We start from the raw sequence: 18242 nt of genomic DNA on the forward strand, positions 1-18242 counted from the left end.
ACCAGACTGACGACTTTTATCGTTCAGTTTTTGGTAAAACAATAAATCAAGCAAATGAAAATCTTTTCATTTATCATGTGATTAATTGATTTATTGTTTATTGTGACAGGCCTACCTGTGTGTAAATAGATTTACCCATTTATTCATAACAACTGGAACTTTCAGGATCTAGCAGTTATTTTCGCCCCTCAGATTAATTTCACTTCCTGGGAGTCAAATTGCCGTAATAACCCGATATTGGCTGGAAAGCGCAACGTCTTCCCTTTCAGAAACCGTTGGACGTTTTCACGCATAGTGTGAGTTACGGTTCTGCACATCGTGATACGTTTGGTCTAGAAGGGTTAATGTGATAAAACAACTGAGTCTGTCTGTAAGGGGGAAATGACTATTTTACCAAGACAGTATCTGATCAAAAATGATGAAAACTTCTTACCTCTGTTGATCTCTATGATTTCCTCCTGCGCAAGAGGACAGTCACCCCCTATTCCTCCGGACCCCATCACTCCACCTAAGACATTTCCCAGGATCCTTTGTGGTGATGCGGTGGCCATTGCCAGGGCGTCTGGCTTGCAGTAGTTGGGCGAGCCCGGCTGAGGCGCTCGAGGGATATGTTTGTTCTTCTTTTTGGGCAGCTTTTGCTTGGCCATAGCCAGAGAGTAGTACATGCCGAAGTTGTTGACAATGACAGGTACAGGCATAGCAATGGTCAGCACACCAGCCAAGGCACAGAGCGCTCCCACCAGCATTCCCGACCACGTCTCCGGGTACATATCACCGTAGCCCAGGGTGGTCATCGTCACCACGGCCCACCAAAACCCAATGGGGATGTTCTTGAAGTTGGTGTGGGCGCTGGCAGTCGGGTCGTCTGGGTCTGCCCCAATTCGCTCGGCGTAGTAGATCATGGTGGCGAAGATGAGGACGCCGAGGGCCAGGAAGATGATGAGCAGGAGGAATTCATTGGTGCTGGCGCGAAGGGTGTGGCCGAGGACGCGCAGACCCACAAAGTGGCGAGTGAGCTTGAAGATTCGGAGGATACGGACGAATCGGACAACACGGAGGAACCCCAGGACATCCTTGGCAGCTTTGGAGGACAGGCCGCTCAAGCCCACCTCCAGGTAGAAGGGCAGGATGGCGACAAAGTCGATGATGTTGAGGGCACTTTTGAAGAATTCCAACTTGTCTGGACAGAAGATGACCCGCAGCAAGACCTCAATTGTAAACCAAATGACGCAGACGCCTTCGACGTACGTCAACCAGCTGTCGGTCACCACTTCGTACACTATCTCCTCGTGGGTCGTGTTGCCGTCTGTGACGTTCTCTGTCCTGTTTAGGATGGTGTTGAAGGCCTCGTGCGTCTCCATGCAGAAAGTGGAAATGGAGATGAGGATGAAGAAGAGGGAAATGAATGCCACATACTGGAAGGACGGGAGGTTTTGGGAAACACGTTGGGAAAGACGACAAGGGGAAGAAGGAGAAAGAGTGGGACAGTTAGACTGAGGAAAACATGAATAAAAACAGCAATTCAGACAGAACATGAGCCCCAAAATGTTTTTCTTTACAGAAAATTTTCCTACAAATGTTTTGTCTTATTAAACTTCACTCTCAAAAAAATTATGATGATTTTTAATAGTCTTATTCTCATTATTTTGAGTTCATTCTCGTAATTTTATGACTTTATTGTTGTGCAAGTTTATTTGTGTATTTAGTTTATTCCCGTAATGTCATAAATTTATTATAATTTTATGGTTTTACTTTTTTTATTTTATTATACCCAGTCATAATTTTTTGATACACTGACAAGACATTTCATAAACAGGTACGTTTGTAAAGCTCCTGTCGCACACTGAGCATCTTTAGTCATTTTAATTTGTTGTACACAGTAAAAATGCTGGTGTTGAATTAACACCCAAAAGTGTTTATATGTCTCCAAGTCAGCTGGTGTTAAATTCAACAATACAGAGAGTCACATTAACATTACAACGGTGCTGGTGTTAAAATATATTAAAAGTAACACCAGTGTAGTGTTGATCACAAAACATAATGTGGTGTTAAAAAGTAAATAATTGACCCACAAGGTGTCAATATCAATCAAATCCAGTGGAAAATATTCAAAACAATACACAGAAATGGAAAGTTTAACTTCTTAAACCCATTTCAGTATTATAGACTAATGTTAATTTAACAAAAAAATGGGTGTTGATCTTTTAACACTTTCAAAAGTGTTACTTTAACACCAGCTGACTTGGACACATATAGACACTTTTGGGTGTTAATTCAACACCTGCATTTTTACTGTGTACATATCCGTATTTATTTTGTTTGATACAAAAATAACAAAATGAAGAATGTTTCTGAGAACCAGTCCAACAACTGAACCACAACATACCAGCATTTAAAAATCCTAAAACCTACAAGAATGACCTGGAAATGACACCTTTAGTTCGATCTTTAATTAAAAATCTAAATAATAAATAAACTTGTGACATTTAGCTGTCTTTTACATTTTACTTTTATTTTTAAAGAAGTCATTATATCATGTTTGAATAGTTACTGTGAAGCTGTTATTTTTATTATTTTGCTCATAGTCATTAAGAAAGTGAACGTCACTCCGGTCCAACTCTAATCAACATTTTTTGGAAAATATTGCATTCAAGATAAAAAAATAAAATAAAATCCCAACTAAAAAAAAACAAACAATTGTTTTCCTAACTGCGACCTTCCGAGTTTTTGCACGTGTTCAGGCTTTTTTCGAACTGCGGTTGATTCCCTCCAGCCCCGAGTATTTATAGACGCTGTATACTTTGTGCCTTTTCAGATAAATAATAAAATAATACAAGCTTGGCCCGAGGAGCAGAACAGAGAGGTAATTCATACTTGAGTGGAGCCCAGATATATATGGGAAGCCTAAGTGTGTTTTTTGCGTGTGTTGCATGTATTTTCAACATTATGCACTTATGTAATATGAAGAGGAAAAGACTTACAAGAAGAGACCTTATATCGAACAAATGGAGCCACTTTCACTTATTTTCCCTCAAAGACTCACTTTGTTTTCTCGAGTTTCTGTGAATTGGAAATTGGATGAAGGCCTACACATATTTCCCCTTGTGCCTTTATGACACAGACAGACAAAGCAGAAGATTTAAAATACTAAGCCTCAGCTTTTACTGAGGAGATTAGCTGAGAAACACAGTTAAAACCGGATATTTATATAAACTGGATAAAATGACGCATAACCTTCTGTCCTTAAATAAAACTCAACTTTTAACTCAGTTATATTTAAATGTATATTTTAGTGTATATAGTTTTTAATTATATTTATATATTTTTGAATATAAGTATTTTTAAATATTTATATTGTTTAGACATAAATATTAAAAAAAATTAGATTCCTTGTAGATGTTTTAAAATATTCATATTTTTCAATATAAATACTTTAAAATAGAAATTGTTTTAAAATAAAGACATTTAAAAATATGTATATTTTTTAAAAATAGAAATATTTGTTAAATATATTTTGAAAAATACCTATATTTGTTAAATATAAATATTTTATAAATATTTTAAAATATTTATATTTGTTAAATGCCAGAATAATGAGGAAAACATTCCTTTAGGGAATTTTTATTAGTTTATTCAAATGTCTAATTTAAAAGGCTGATTGCATTAATATAATTTAAAAAATATCTAAATATTACTGTTTTGCATGAATGTGTATCAGCAGCAGAAGTCGCTTGCTGAGGCTGAAGAGCGAAAAGCGTCATCTACAGTAAACTAACATCAGCTAAAACAAATGAAACGCTGCGTTTCCAAAGCTTTGTTGATATGCAGTTAAATCGTCACTGGAATCACACGACTTGTTGGATGCAAAAAATGCGTTTCCATTTCAGGTCCGCGAAATATTCTAATTTCAATACGACTGTTCTGAAGGCCGTGCTGTAGTCCCTAGCCTCGCCACCAGGTGGCGCGGCCGTTTGAGGGTGATATATTTTTTCCTTTCATAAGACATTGTTCGAGAAGCTGTACAGAGCAGCAGATGTGGTGTTTGTTAGCGGTTTCGTGGGTTTGTTCAAGTGTGCGTCCATATGAGTGGTAGGTTGCAGTGTATTTATGTTCGAGATATGTTTATATAAGTAGCTTCAACATTCTCTGTTAGACTTTATTTAACATAAGCGAAGGGTGTGCTAAGCTAATTTATATGCTAGTACGGTAACACATAATATGTTTGGTCGCTTTGTTCTACCTTGTTTAATTTTACTTGCAATGCAACATGATTGTAATTTGTTGTAAATGAGTGTATATATTCATGGTAGATTGTAATTTTTATTTATTCATTTGTTGTAGAACCACACACACCAAAACCGCCGATTAAAGAACGGAACCGTCATACTGCTTCATGATTGCCTCGGGGTCATCTGGGTATCTGATCGGTACACACTCTGCGATCGTCATTCTTATCCTGAACCCTGACGTGCCAATAGCGCCGTAACAATTTGGTCCTTCGAGCCGGAGCGTGGAGATTACAGAGTGGATATGGATTATGACCCCGAGCGAGCTGGTGCACGTCCTCGGAGGGCTGTGCGACCACCAGGATGGCTGGCGGATTATGAGGGATATACACTGCCGTCAAACACTATGTTGGAACAGCTTCACAGTAGAGAGGGATCCGCCGAGGTGACGCCCCTCATACAGACGTCTGGTTTTGTTGGAGCTGTTGGACAGACACCAGTGTTACCCAGCATCCCACATGAGCTTATGACAATTGTGCAGCAATTGCAAGAGGATAATAATCGACTGCAGCTAATGGTTAAAGACATGAGGAGGCAGATGGATCGTAATGTTGCCACGATGAGATCAACTAGCCTACATTCAGCACAGCAGCCAGATGGTTACATTTCGGCTGATGACACTTGGCTCTCCACACGTCAAACGACGCAGCCCTTTACCCTGAAGCAGGAGCAGCCCAATGTATGCCCCACACAGGATGTAGCTGGAGAGTGGCCACTACCACCACCTCCAATCCTTTTTCCGGGTGACTATCCAGATCTCCAACACCAACAGGTGGCTCCACCTCCTCCACCTCCAATCGTACAAGAGCTTAGCCAACGTTTACAAGAGCTACGAGTACAACAACAAACTGCAGCTGCAGTCACCAGAGCTCCTGACTTTCAACCCCGAGTGCCACAGTCCACCCCCTTATCTCACCCACAAGCTGGACCTAGTTTGGACACCAACATGCACTCCCCTACCCACCCATCAGATCCTGCAATGGCCATAGCTACAAGGGAGAAGACCTACAGAGGACCATTGCCATCAATACCAGAGTTCACAAAGGATGATCCTAGGCAATTCGCCAGATTAAGACTCGCCCTAGAGAATATTCTCCCGGCCGACGCAACAGAGAGGTTCAAATATCAGGTGCTATGTGACCACCTTAAATTTGAAGAAGCTCTTTTAATTGCCGACTCCTACAGTAATTCACTTCGCCCATACTCTGATACGATGGCTTCACTCACTACACATTACGGCCAGCCTCACCAACTGTCTCTTCAGAGAATAGCAGAGCTTATGGATGAGCCCAATATTCGCACAAGTGACACAACAGGATTCAGGAAGTTTGCATTGAGAGTGCGTGCATTGGTTGGCATGTTAGAGCAACTTGGGGAAGATGGACACATAGAGTTACAATGCGGCTCTCATGTAGCAAGACTCACACGAAAGCTACCCCAAGACATGCGTGCTGCTTTCCGCCGCTACCTCTACCCACAGAAAAGTGGAATACCCTCATTGAGAGACTTTGCAGAGTGGCTGGAATATGAACTGATCATTCAAGAGGGTGGAGATCGGTCCATCAAGGTGGAAGAGAGACTGAGAGACAGAAATGGCCTCAAAAGAGATAAGAGAACCTCTAGAGGGACTGCTACTGTGTTACATGGCTCAACATACGATGCTGCCCCTCAGAGACCCTTGGCCACAAACCCCTCCCATGCTGAGGTCCAAGGCAAGCCCACAGCTTTCTGTCCTTATTGTAATAACACTCTCCATTTTCTAGATCAATGTTCGAACTTCAGGCTGCTGACAAAGGAGCAGAAGTCCACCTGGATTAAATCCAATAATCGCTGCTGGCGTTGTGGACGACACCACCAGGCAGCTCAGTGTCGACTTAGAGTGCAATGCAACACATGCAAAGGAAAACATCTAGAGGCCCTGCATGAAGTGAATACCAGAGCTGCTCTGCCTACAACACCAATGGAACATGTCAGTGAACTGGGCAGTAAATCATCTACTGATGTGCTCTATCTGGACCGTCGTTCAGGTTGCAACCAAGTGCTTCTGAAGATAAGCAAGTTTTGCTGCGGAATGGGAAACACACCCTTGAGACGTTTGCCATACTAGATGATGGTTCGGAGAGGACAATTCTTCTCCCAGAGGCCATTCAGAAGCTTCAGCTACAGGGCACCGCAGAGAGTCTTACTTTACGTACAGTAAGGCAAGGACTGAGAACACTGCATGGTGAATCAGTGACAGTCAAAGTCTCCTCTGCCAGTCAACCATCCAAAACATTTACCATCGAGAGAGCCTTCACAGCAGATGATCTAGGTTTGGCTCAACATTCATACCCAGTGAAAGCACTGCAGCAAAAGTATAGACATTTGAGGAAGCTTCCTTTGCAGTCATTTTCGAATGCTCAGCCGCTCATTTTGATTGGATCAGACTGTCCCCACTTAGTCACCCCCATCCAACCTGTGCGGCTAGGCCCACCAGGCGGTCCAGCTGCAGTCAAAACTAGGCTGGGTTGGGTACTACAAGGACCTGTCCCGTCCCCTCGACACTCTGCACAACCTCAACAATGCCTCTTTCTTTCAGCTGCCTCACCTCAATCAGACCTGTTAAGTCAAGTAGAAAGACTATGGCAACTTGACATTATGCCGTACAGAAGTGAGAAACTAGTGACACGGTCACGGAGGGAAGAGCAAGCTATGAAGCTTCTGGAGGGGAAAACGATCAGACTGAATATTGAAGGTGTAAACCGATATGCAACGCCCCTTCTGCGTGTCAGTGATATGCCTACACTACAAGTATCACCTGTGGCGGTTCTTCCCAGTCTACGTGGCACAGAGAAGCGCCTTCATCGAGATCCAGTGAAGGCTAAAGCTTATCAAGCAGAGATCACTAAGTTAATAGTGACTGGCTATGTGAGAGAAGTAAGTGAAGAGGAGATGAGGGCTTCAAAGGAATCGTGGTTCATCCCCCACCACATGGTGACACATAACGGTAAGAACCGTGTGGTGTTTAATTGCTCATTCACTTACAAAGACCAGAACCTCAACGAGCTACTGTTGCCAGGCCCAAACCTGGGGGCCTCTCTCCTTGGTGTGCTATTACGCTTCAGAGAACACTCCATTGCAATTAGTAGCGACATCAAGGAATGTTCCACCAGGTGAGACTGCTGCCGGAAGATCAACCACTGCTACGTTTTATCTGGCGTGATCTGCAAAGGGACACCCCTCCCAAAGTGTATGAATGGCAGGTGCTCCCATTCGGAACAACATGCTCTCCTTGCTGCGCCATATACGCACTTCAGAGACATGTCCATGATCACTGTCAGCAGGGAGAGGATGTTTGTGACTCCATTGAGAAGAACTTCTATGTTGATAATTGGTTGCAGAGCTTTTCTTCTCCAGATGTGGCTAAAGAAGTAGTGGAGAAATTAAGGTCACTATTATCAGAAGCAGGATTTGAGCTCAGGCAGTGGGCCAGCAACACCCCAGATCTCATTGGCCATCTACCAAAGGAGTTAAGGTCGGAAAACAGTGAACAGTGGTTGAATCAAACCAATATGGATCCCCAAGAACCTGCTCTTGGCTTGCGGTGGATGTGCAACTCTGACACTCTACAGTATAAATCCAGGCCCTTGAACCGTAATCCTCCCACTATGAGGAACATCTATCGGGTTCTGGCAAGTCAATACGACCCCCTAGGCTTCCTCGTCCCTTTCACGACAAGGGCCAAAGTACTAGTCCAACGGCTATGGGACAAAAAGCGTGAGTGGGATGATCCACTGTTACCGAGTGATCTGCTTTCTGCATGGACTGAATGGGAAGAGGAGCTGCAACATCTGGACAATGTCAGTTTGCAGCGTTGTTATGTAAGCCCTGAGCTGGACAAAACTGACAGTCAACGTGAGGTGCACATCTTTTGTGATGCATCACAACAGGCATACGGAAGTGTTGCATATCTACGGACGGAAGATCCGGCTGGAAAGGTGGAAGTTGCTTTCCTGACCGCACGTTCCAGAGTGGCTCCTAAACGGCAGTTGTCCATGCCACGTCTGGAACTCTGTGCAGCTTTAACAGGAGCTCAACTCGCCAGCCTGTTGACCAAAGAGCTCACCCTACCATTATTCAAAGTGGTGTTGTGGACGGACTCCACCACTGTTCTAACATGGATTCAGTCAGATTCCTGCCACTTCAAGGTATTTGTAGGAACTCGAGTTGCTGAAATCCAAGAACTGACAGATAGCTGGGCTTGGCGATATGTGGCAACATCTGACAACCCTGCAGATGATCTAACTAGGGGTAAACGACTGCGAGACCTCACCTGCCAGTCCCGGTGGGCATGCGGACCATCCTTTCTGCAACTCCCACAGAGTCAGTGGCCGGAGCATCCAATTATACCATGCACCGACTTCGTTGAGGAGCAGCGTAGAGCAGCCACTTGCTTGGTTGTAACTGCTGAACCCTGTCCACTTCCAGATGCACAGAAATTTGCCAGTTTTAATGACCTCTTAAAGGAAGCTGCTAAATGCCTTCAGGGGTCAACTGGTGATAATCTCACAGCAGAGAACTACAAAGAGGCTGAACTTACTCTCCTAAAATCTGCTCAGAGAGACAGTTTCCCAGATGAGATCCAGTGGCTGACCACCGGGAAACCAGTTCATTCATCCAGTCGTTTAGTCACCCTGGCACCGGAATTTGACGAATCACTTCAACTCATCAGAGTAGGTGGCAGACTCAGACAATGCAGCGATTTGGAACCTGCTATCACTCATCCAGTAGTATTAGATCCTAAACATCCTGTTACCAAGCTACTCATTCGGCAGGCTGACAGTGATTTAAAGCACCCTGGAGCAGAGAGATTGTTTGCAGAGTTGAGAAGGAAATATTGGATTCTTAGGGGCCGTGAAGCCATAAGGAGTGAACAGCGCTCCTGCCCTGAGTGCCAGAAATGGAGAGCTCAGCCTGTCAATCCGAAGATGGCAGACCTTCCCCTGGCACGCCTCCGATTGAATCATCCAGCCTTCTTTTCAACAGGAATCGATTGTTTTGGTCCAATTCAAGTGAAAGTTGGTCGGCGAATGGAAAAGCGCTGGGGTCTGCTCTTCAAATGCTTGACAACTCGTGCCGTTCATATTGAGGTGCTGTCTAGCCTCAGTTCTGACTCATTCCTCATGGCATTAAGAAGATTTGTCTCTCGCCGAGGTAAACCAGCTGAGATACTCTGCGATCAAGGAACTAATTTTCGCGGAGGAGAAAAAGAGCTGCAGCAGTCCTTTCATGCTCTTCATCCCTCCTTACAATCCCAATTAGCAGAACATCAAATAACGTTTCGATTTAATCCTCCCAGTGCTCCCCACTTTGGAGGATCCTGGGAACGAGAAATCAGATCTATAAAGGCAGCTCTGAAATCTACAATAGGCTCACAGGTTGTTCAGGAGGAAATCCTGCAAACAGTGTTGATCGAGATTGAGGGAATACTCAACTCGAAACCTTTGGGGTACGTATCATCAGATCTAGCCGACCCAGATCCCATTACCCCAAATCTGTTGCTGATGGGGCGGCTAGACCCTTCCCTACCGCAAGTGTTATATCACGACTCAGAGCTCATTGGACAGCGACATTGGAGGACCTGTCAAGTGTTATCAGATCGTTTCTGGACACAGTTCATACGCCACTACCTGCCCACACTGCAGACTCGGTCGAAGTGGCAAAAGGACACTTTTCCTATTCAGATGGGTGCTGTGGTGATGATAGTGGATCCACAACTCCCCAGAGCCTCATGGCCTATAGGAGCGATCAGCAGAGTATTCCCGGGAGCGGATGGCTTGATCCGGTCTGCAGAGGTCAAGGTGAAAGACCGCATGTACATACGGCCAGTGAGCCGCCTTATCCGTCTACCTGCAGTGCCAGAATCAGATGGACAGTGAGCTTTATGCTGCAAACTTGCGGTTGCAAGTTTGGGGGCGGCTGTTCTGAAGGCCGTGCTGTAGTCCCTAGCCTCGCCACCAGGTGGCGCGGCCGTTTGAGGGTGATATATTTTTTCCTTTCATAAGACATTGTTCGAGAAGCTGTACAGAGCAGCAGATGTGGTGTTTGTTAGCGGTTTCGTGGGTTTGTTCAAGTGTGCGTCCATATGAGTGGTAGGTTGCAGTGTATTTATGTTCGAGATATGTTTATATAAGTAGCTTCAACATTCTCTGTTAGACTTTATTTAACATAAGCGAAGGGTGTGCTAAGCTAATTTATATGCTAGTACGGTAACACATAATATGTTTGGTCGCTTTGTTCTACCTTGTTTAATTTTACTTGCAATGCAACATGATTGTAATTTGTTGTAAATGAGTGTATATATTCATGGTAGATTGTAATTTTATTTATTCATTTGTTGTAGAACCACACACACCAAAACCGCCGATTAAAGAACGGAACCGTCATACTGCTTCATGATTGCCTCGGGGTCATCTGGGTATCTGATCGGTACACACTCTGCGATCCTCATTCTTATCCTGAACCCTGACGTGCCAATAGCGCCGTAACAACGACCAAAAGATTCATCTCATCCAAGCGCCAAAACTTTGAAACAAAAAAATTATGCTTTTTCAAAATTGGCACGTTTCCATTAAACATGCCGATAAGGTCAGTGGAAATGCAGCTGTAGAGTAAGAGGTCATTATTTCAGATGAAACATGAAAAACCAGACTGCAGTTTGCACATAAACTCATTTTCTGAGGCTCTGATGAAACTGAAACTGGAGCGTTTGGTCATAAGAACACAACTCTGACTGAAGGAGTGGCAGCTTCATGTTTGCTGCAGGAGGGACTGGTGCACTTCACAAAGTAACACTAACTGTGAGGATCTCCTGGCTTAAGGTGTGTCATGAAACAGTGTGTGGAAAAAACACACAAACTGACTCAGTTATGCTTGACTAAAGTCATTCAGGCCAAAAGTCATTCTGTCCAAAAGTCGGTTCTACTAAATATTAAGAAAATGTAATTAAATCTCAGAGTTTGAGGAAAGTAATTTTTCATCTTTCTGGCATTTTGCAGTCAGTGTTTGTCTAAAACGTGGAGCATCAGGATGAATGAAATGTTTATTTTCTTATCTGGTTCGGTTAGATTATGCTGTGTAAAGTTCCATGAAGTAAAGCCAGGGCGCCAAATCAAGCAGTTCCGATGACACATTACATTTGTTCCATAATATTTTGTTTCGACATCCATCCATCCATCCATCCTCGTTCTCCAGCAGTTTTCTGCTTCTCTCCTTCCTTCCTCCCATTTCCACTCCATCTTTCCTCCCTACCTCTCCTCCTCTTCGATCTTTCTCACTAGTCGGTGTCTGACCTACTTTCTCCGATTGCTGCAGTGCTCTTCTCCTCTGTATCGTGAAAACACACACATAGACACGCAGAGCGAGGCTCTCAATCACCCCCCTGCCTGCTCCCGTCCTCTCCTCCCCCCACCGGCTCCGCTGTCCCAGGGAAGCGGGATAGCACCGGTGGGACCGGCTCAGCGGGCTCCTCTACCGGCTCGACACAGGAGAGTCTCAGTCGAACAAATCAGGCCAATGAGGAGATCTTTGTCTTAATCCTCCTGCTTCCATTGTTGGTTTTGCTTATGGCTGCTGCGAATGCAGCAGAAAATTTTAAACTTTTTTACATCCTTCCACATTACAGCAGTGTTTCTCGAACTCTTTCAGGCCCAGGACCGAGTATCTTAACATCCATGGTGGGCCATAAGTTTCCATACGTAGGAGAATGTAAAATGTGTATTTCTTTTATATTTCAGATACCCAAGAAGATGCGTTTGACAAAAGAGCAAAGAACTGAAATGATACTGATGGCTTGATGGGGAAGCAGTCGCGTGGCTGCACCAAAGTTTAACAGAAAACATGGAGCGAGCATCACACAGATCAACCAGGAAGTGGTCCAAGACATGCAGCGATTGCAGAGTCCCACAAAAATAAAAATGGCTGTCCAATATAAAATGTTTATTTTTCTGTGTATGGAAACTTATGGCCCACCTGTATCCTGAATTGAAAACATTAGTCTCTTAACTCATTGCCTTGTTCCGAATGTGAAAGGCAGCAGGTTATGATAAAACCAGGAACTGCTTCTACACGGGGCATTTTTAGTCATTTACAGAGTCTTTAAGTATGGAAATAATGGAAATTAAACAAGTTCTTTACCACAAGTGTTGTGTGCACTAACATTTTAGAGATATTTGTATTTTAGAAGCATGATAAAAAAAAAAATAGACTTGACTTGCGTTGGCAAAAACAAACATTTCGTTTCAGGCATGATTTTATTTTAGGTGTTAAGATGCGGTTAGTCAGCGCGGGGCGCAGCTCTGCTCATCACCAAGACGTCACTGGATCTGCTGTCTTAATGTTGCTTAATGCGCCGACCTTTCCAGATGTGTCTCTTCTCTGCCCTGTCTGTCTGTTTAGCTTATTACTTTTAGAAATTGTGGAGCACTCATTACTTTAGACCAATATTTAGAGATGGTATCAGTCTTAACTCCTTCTAGTTTATAAATTGCGGAGAACTTATTCGTATGCAGCAACACAGAACAGGAACGTTTAGTTTATAAACTTCACTCAACCCAGAGCAGGAATTAGAGCCAACTTAGAAAGAAACTCCTATCAGTTTATCTAGAGAAACTGCACATTACCGTAGATCATCACTTAAACTTTTAATATCAGAGCAAAGTAGCATCTTTGTTTTTAACTTCTTTGTACTTTAAATTGTCTCTGACTGAAAGGCGCTATATAACTAAAGTTGCTTTGACTTGCCTTCTACAAAATATTCACTGAGAATTAAAAAAGCTGCATTTTTATCCTGTTTTTAATCATAAGACATTTTCAGAGTGTAATCCACCACTGGAGACGGACACAGCGTTTACTCTGCAGGTAAAGGCAGCAGACAGAGGACATTTTAAGATCAGCTGGCCCCTTCTCTCTGTTTTGTCCCAATAAGTCCCAATGAAACACAGAAAAAGTTTGTGGTTGCAAAATGGGATAAATCTGAAGTGGAAAGAACATTTTGCAGAGGAAAATGTACATTTTATTTTTAGACATTTTCTTCTCGCTGTAGAGTAAGATCCATTGCAAAAGTATAAATAACACATCCAAGACGACGCAATGAGAAAATAGAAGTAAAACTGCTGTAATGTTGCATCTTCTATGTAGGTCACACAGGTGGGCCCACAGTGGGGTGTGGACAGGTGGATCCATGCATGAAGACCAGAGAGAGCACCAAAAAAACCCCACATGACTAAGCAGCATAATTCAAAGTACAGAAAGTATCCAGAGCGACTAAAGTTGGCAAAAGGTAGCTCGTCATTCCAGTGATCTCAACAGGAAGTGACAGTGTCTTGAAAAGAGGACAGAAAAGTATGACGGGGCTGATAGTAAGAGGAAGAGGGAGAGAGCGAGGAAAAAGAAGCAAACACATCAGGAGCCTGGAGGTTAATGGTGAACGACAGGCCTTAGCCACAAAAGCAACTTGTGTCAAGCAGAGGGACGGGGAGTCCTGGGAGTCCCGGCTGACATGTTGCTCCATGAAATCTCTTCATCGCAAACGCAGAAATTCATGTGAAAGGAAACAGTTGCATAACTTAGAATAAGCTTTTCTCATCATGTATGGCTTTCTGATTATTACAGAGCCTTTTGTACACTGTAAAACATCTGAGCTGCAGTTAGTTGTGTCTACTGTCTTCTACTCTTTAAGACAAATACATTTAGTGAGTTTTAGAGTTTGAACCTAAATGTGAGTTTGTGAAAGATAAACTTACAGCAGTAAGTTGTGTTAACCTTTTATTAAGAGTTGAATAAACTAGAGCTTTTAAGGTTAGCACTTAAAAAACTGAAAGAAGAACAAGACAGGAGTGGGAACTATTTCCCAGAATGCTTAGCAGCGTGTTTTTTTTTGTATCCTGAGATGGAAGTGTGTTACGTTGATCTGACGGTGAGAGAGAGCAAGACTTTCAGCAGATAACAGAAAAGAAATTAAAATCCTGTTGAGTTTGAAAATAAAACATGTTTCATAACAGACAAAGATATGTAAGGAATTATTTTATCTTTAAAATATTACTAAAACATTTGTGATTGTTCCTCTCTGCTTATTTTAACACCACATCTGCTACTACAAATAATTAATATCCACTCAGGGCATGAAAAAGTAGCTCTGCCCTCTTCTTGTATTGTAATTCTTAAAAAAGAATCGGAGTTTGCTCAAATTTGGCGTTATCATTTAGTCTGAAATTAGTTTTAAACAGGAAACATCTTTGTTTTAAATCTCAACATCTCAAACTAAAACACAATCAAGTTCTTTCAGAACAAATGAGGAACGAATATCCGCTGTGAAAACTTTTATTTCCACATGTAGCAAATATAGTTTTTCTTTGCACCACAATCTTTCAGATCAGACGAACCAAAAACTTGAGTTATTGTCGGAGCGAACAAGAAGTACTGATGTATTGTTTCTTCTCTTTTGGAAAAATGTAGGATTTTTGTGTTTCCAATCGACCAATCAGGTTGAAATTCTCAGATTCTGGTCAATAAAACATTTTGGTCAACAGAAATTAGTCAAATCTCTAGACGCAAATTCCAGAAAAGTTTCTGCATGTTTTGTTTTTGACATCATCTGCACTCTTCTTTGCTCCACTGTCTCACTGCTTTGGAAGATTCCCGGCAGCATAAAAGGTTTTTTACAGAAACAACATTTGTTTTTAGTTTATTACTGTCAATCGGAAACTCTGGGAAACGTCTGGACTCCATTCTCCACTTTTAGAAATCGTAGCGCCGCTTTCCAACCGCAGCCAATCTAATCACGATTGGGTAAAAAGCCACAATCAAATGTTGGCAAAGATGAAAATCATTGTTTCTGTAATTAGATCTAATAGCACTTTAATGCTGGGAGAGTGGATTACAATGTAGATCCGAACAACAGATCAGTTTATGAATCCATGCAGCAACAAATCAAGTAGAAATCTCCCACGGAATGAACATTGTTAGAATGTTCTTAAAGCGATGCATCAAATCTGCATGTTTCACACAAGTGTGTGTCTGTGGGGGTGTGTGTGTGTGTGTGTGGACACGCAGCCTATGGACACAGAAGGTGTGTGTGCTGGTCCCAGATAGCGCGCTAGCTGCAGGAGCTCTGCGCCGAGGTGACGGTGAGGAACGAGAGGATGGAGGAGACGGAGAGAAAGAAGAGAGGTGGAGGAAGACGATAAAAGGAGAAGCAGCAATCTGTCACTTCACACTTATTTATCTCCTCCGGCACTTTGCCTCTGTTCTCTCACCGCCATCCCGCGCCGCGACGTGAAGGTGTGTGCGACAGAACAGCCATGTCGGCGCTTTTGAATATTCAATGGGTGACGCTCCCGGTAACGTCCGCGTGCTCAATTTTCGACAGCGCCGTTTCTGCCACGCGCGACACCTGCATCCGGGTGACCTTCATGGTCCAACACCGAACCCCCAAATCCACCGCCGCGCTCTCAAATTAGATGTGCAAAGATCGGCGACACAGAATTGAAAGAGCAGAAGGGAGAGGAGTGGATGAAAGATGTTTTCTTTTGAGAGAGAGAGAGAGAGAGAGAGAGAGAGAGAGAGAGAGAGAGAGAATGATGCATTAATTGTATAGCGAGTCTGAAGGAATGGAGGGGAAGAGAGATCGTTGCAAATCTGCACAAATTAGGGTGGAAGGGAGCAGACACTGCGAGAAAGACAGGAGGAGGATGAATGTAAGTGATATAACCGAGTAGAGATTGTCTGAGCTGATATTAGCTCTACAGAGCTTCTTCTTCTTCTTCTTCGTCTTTTCCTCCTTTTTTTTAAAATTGTATTTCTTTCCATGCACGGCGCTGCGCTGCGCTGCGCTGCGCTCTTCTTTAACGGGACCCTAGTGGCGCAGTGTTTACTGCGGCACCATCCAGAAGAGCTTTATCATTACAGTATTACCACAGTCCTGCCTGGCTCTCTGTCACCATGACAACCACTGCGTTAGCCTCTGCTTTCAGGCACCAAGGACAAGACTAAGCCAAACACTGCTACAGCTGGCGAAGAGAGCACAAATGTGATCGCTTGCTGATCCTGATAATTATTATGAAATATCTTTTTTTTTTTTTTTTTTTTAAACCAGAAGTGGTCAGGTGACCTTGACAGAAGTGTGGCATATAAAAAAAAGAGGCTTGTTTGTGCTCCACATGCTCACGGGTTGATGATGGCGATGTTTGATCGGCATTAGTATGACAAGCAGCAACCGGTACGGCGGGCTGTGCACAGACTGCACTGGAGGGCGAAGCAAATGGGCGACGAGTGCTGCAGAGTCAGCAGTGATAAGCAGACACTGAAGGATGATCTGAAATCATGAAAATGAGGCGTGAAAGATGAACGTTTTAACGATGTGAGGTACAGAACAGAACCGGGGCCCTGAAGGGCGAAGGTTCGAGTCCGGACCGGGTCATTCAGACGTTATTTCTGTGTGTTGTGTGTGAATATCAGCTTGGAAAGGCGTGAAACTCATGCAAAATATCAGACTAATAAATATGAACATTACACTTCTTACTGCTGATTACGCAGATCAGGGTTTAGATCAGCATTCAGATGGTTTTCATGACAGAAAACATGAATGTTTGACTGAATCGTTTCATTTCAATCAAACGTTTCATTTACTTTCGCTGCTGCACATCCAAAATTCAGCCAAATAAACAATTTAAACGTACTGGAGGCCAACTCAGTGCTTATGTAAGACTCGGTCAACACAACAGGACAACTTGCGAACTACTACTAAGGTGTGTGACTACTACGAAGTCACACACCTTTTATATAAGCAGGTCTGATGCTATCGAGCTGGGCTTGTTATAGTCTAAACCGTTTGTGTCCAGGATGTGTGCGGTCTGCAGAGATGTTAGCTGCCTGTACAAGTCCTGGATGTAGGGAATGCCAACCCTGACGATCCTTTCTGCAGACCTAATTCTGATCTGATCTATTCTGTGGATGAAACAAGAGCAAACCAGCACATTTGAACAACTTCTTGATTCAGCTGCATGAAGGTGAAAACTTGTTTCCGTTTCAAAGCAGAAACATATGAAGTGAATCTTGTGTCCCACACCGGACTCTGTTTGGACCGTTCCGCTTTCACGTTCCGACATGGTCCTGCCATCTTTGTTTCTGTATCAACTGGCTCCGCTAAAGCATGACCAACGGCTCCCTCTGCTGGATGGAGGCCAAACTACAACACTGAAAGAATATCTAAGCCAGTGGTTCTTAACCTGGGTTCGATCGAACCCCAGGGGTTCGGTGAGTCGGTCTCAGGGGTTCGGCGGAGCCTCTGCCGCGGAGGTAAAGACACACTTGTGTAAAGACGTGATGACGCCCCGTTTTGCCATCACTTGCTGCAGAGGATCACGTTACATTGCTTAGCCAATCAGAGGATCACGTTACATTGCTGAGCCAATCAGAGCTGCGGAGGAGCCCTGTTTGAAGGAGCTCCACTCTCAGCATGGATTTGAACTTGTGTCTTTAATTACTTCAGCAAAGCTCACCGTTTTTACCAAATTCTATAGTCTAAATCTGCTCCTTAATCGCATCTTTTCGGGGTTGGTACTGCCTCTAGTGGTGTGGGGGTGGTAACACAGCTAATATTATTACATTACTAAATCAGAATACTGCAAAGTATTTTGTGTGTCGCGGTGGGTGGGAGGGGGGTTGGAATAAGAAGGATTCGGTGAATGCGCATATGCAACTGGGGGGTCCGGTACCTCAAAAAAGGTTAAGATCCACTGATCTAAGCAGATGCAGAGCGATTGGAGCTCATTTTGAGCTAATAAACCTTCAGTTGATTAATTACCTCCCAATGTGAGGTTAAGTGATAAATAAAAATTCAGCTACTGCAGCAGTTTGTGGTTTTGTCGAATGAAGAGGTACTGCAGCAGAAACCTCTGCCGGTGTCATTGGATCACA

At 43.4% G+C, this 18242-nt stretch overlaps 1 protein-coding gene across 5 annotated transcripts in view; it reads right to left on the bottom strand.

The window, feature by feature from the left end:
• Positions 1-18242, bottom strand: part of LOC103481227 (voltage-gated potassium channel KCNC1-like) — a 76998-nt gene that overhangs the window by 31454 nt on the left and 27302 nt on the right. For all 5 annotated transcript variants that reach the window (XM_008436570.3, XM_008436566.3, XM_081601080.1 and 2 more), the window contains exon 3: positions 434-1415. In XM_008436570.3, the coding sequence (XP_008434792.1) occupies positions 434-1415 (982 nt within the window). The remainder of the gene's footprint in view (positions 1-433; positions 1416-18242) is intronic.

Source organism: Poecilia reticulata, chromosome 19, assembly GCF_904066995.2.
Source record: "Poecilia reticulata chromosome 19, P_reticulata-male-v2, whole genome shotgun sequence".
Classification (NCBI taxonomy): Eukaryota; Metazoa; Chordata; class Actinopteri; order Cyprinodontiformes; family Poeciliidae; genus Poecilia; species Poecilia reticulata.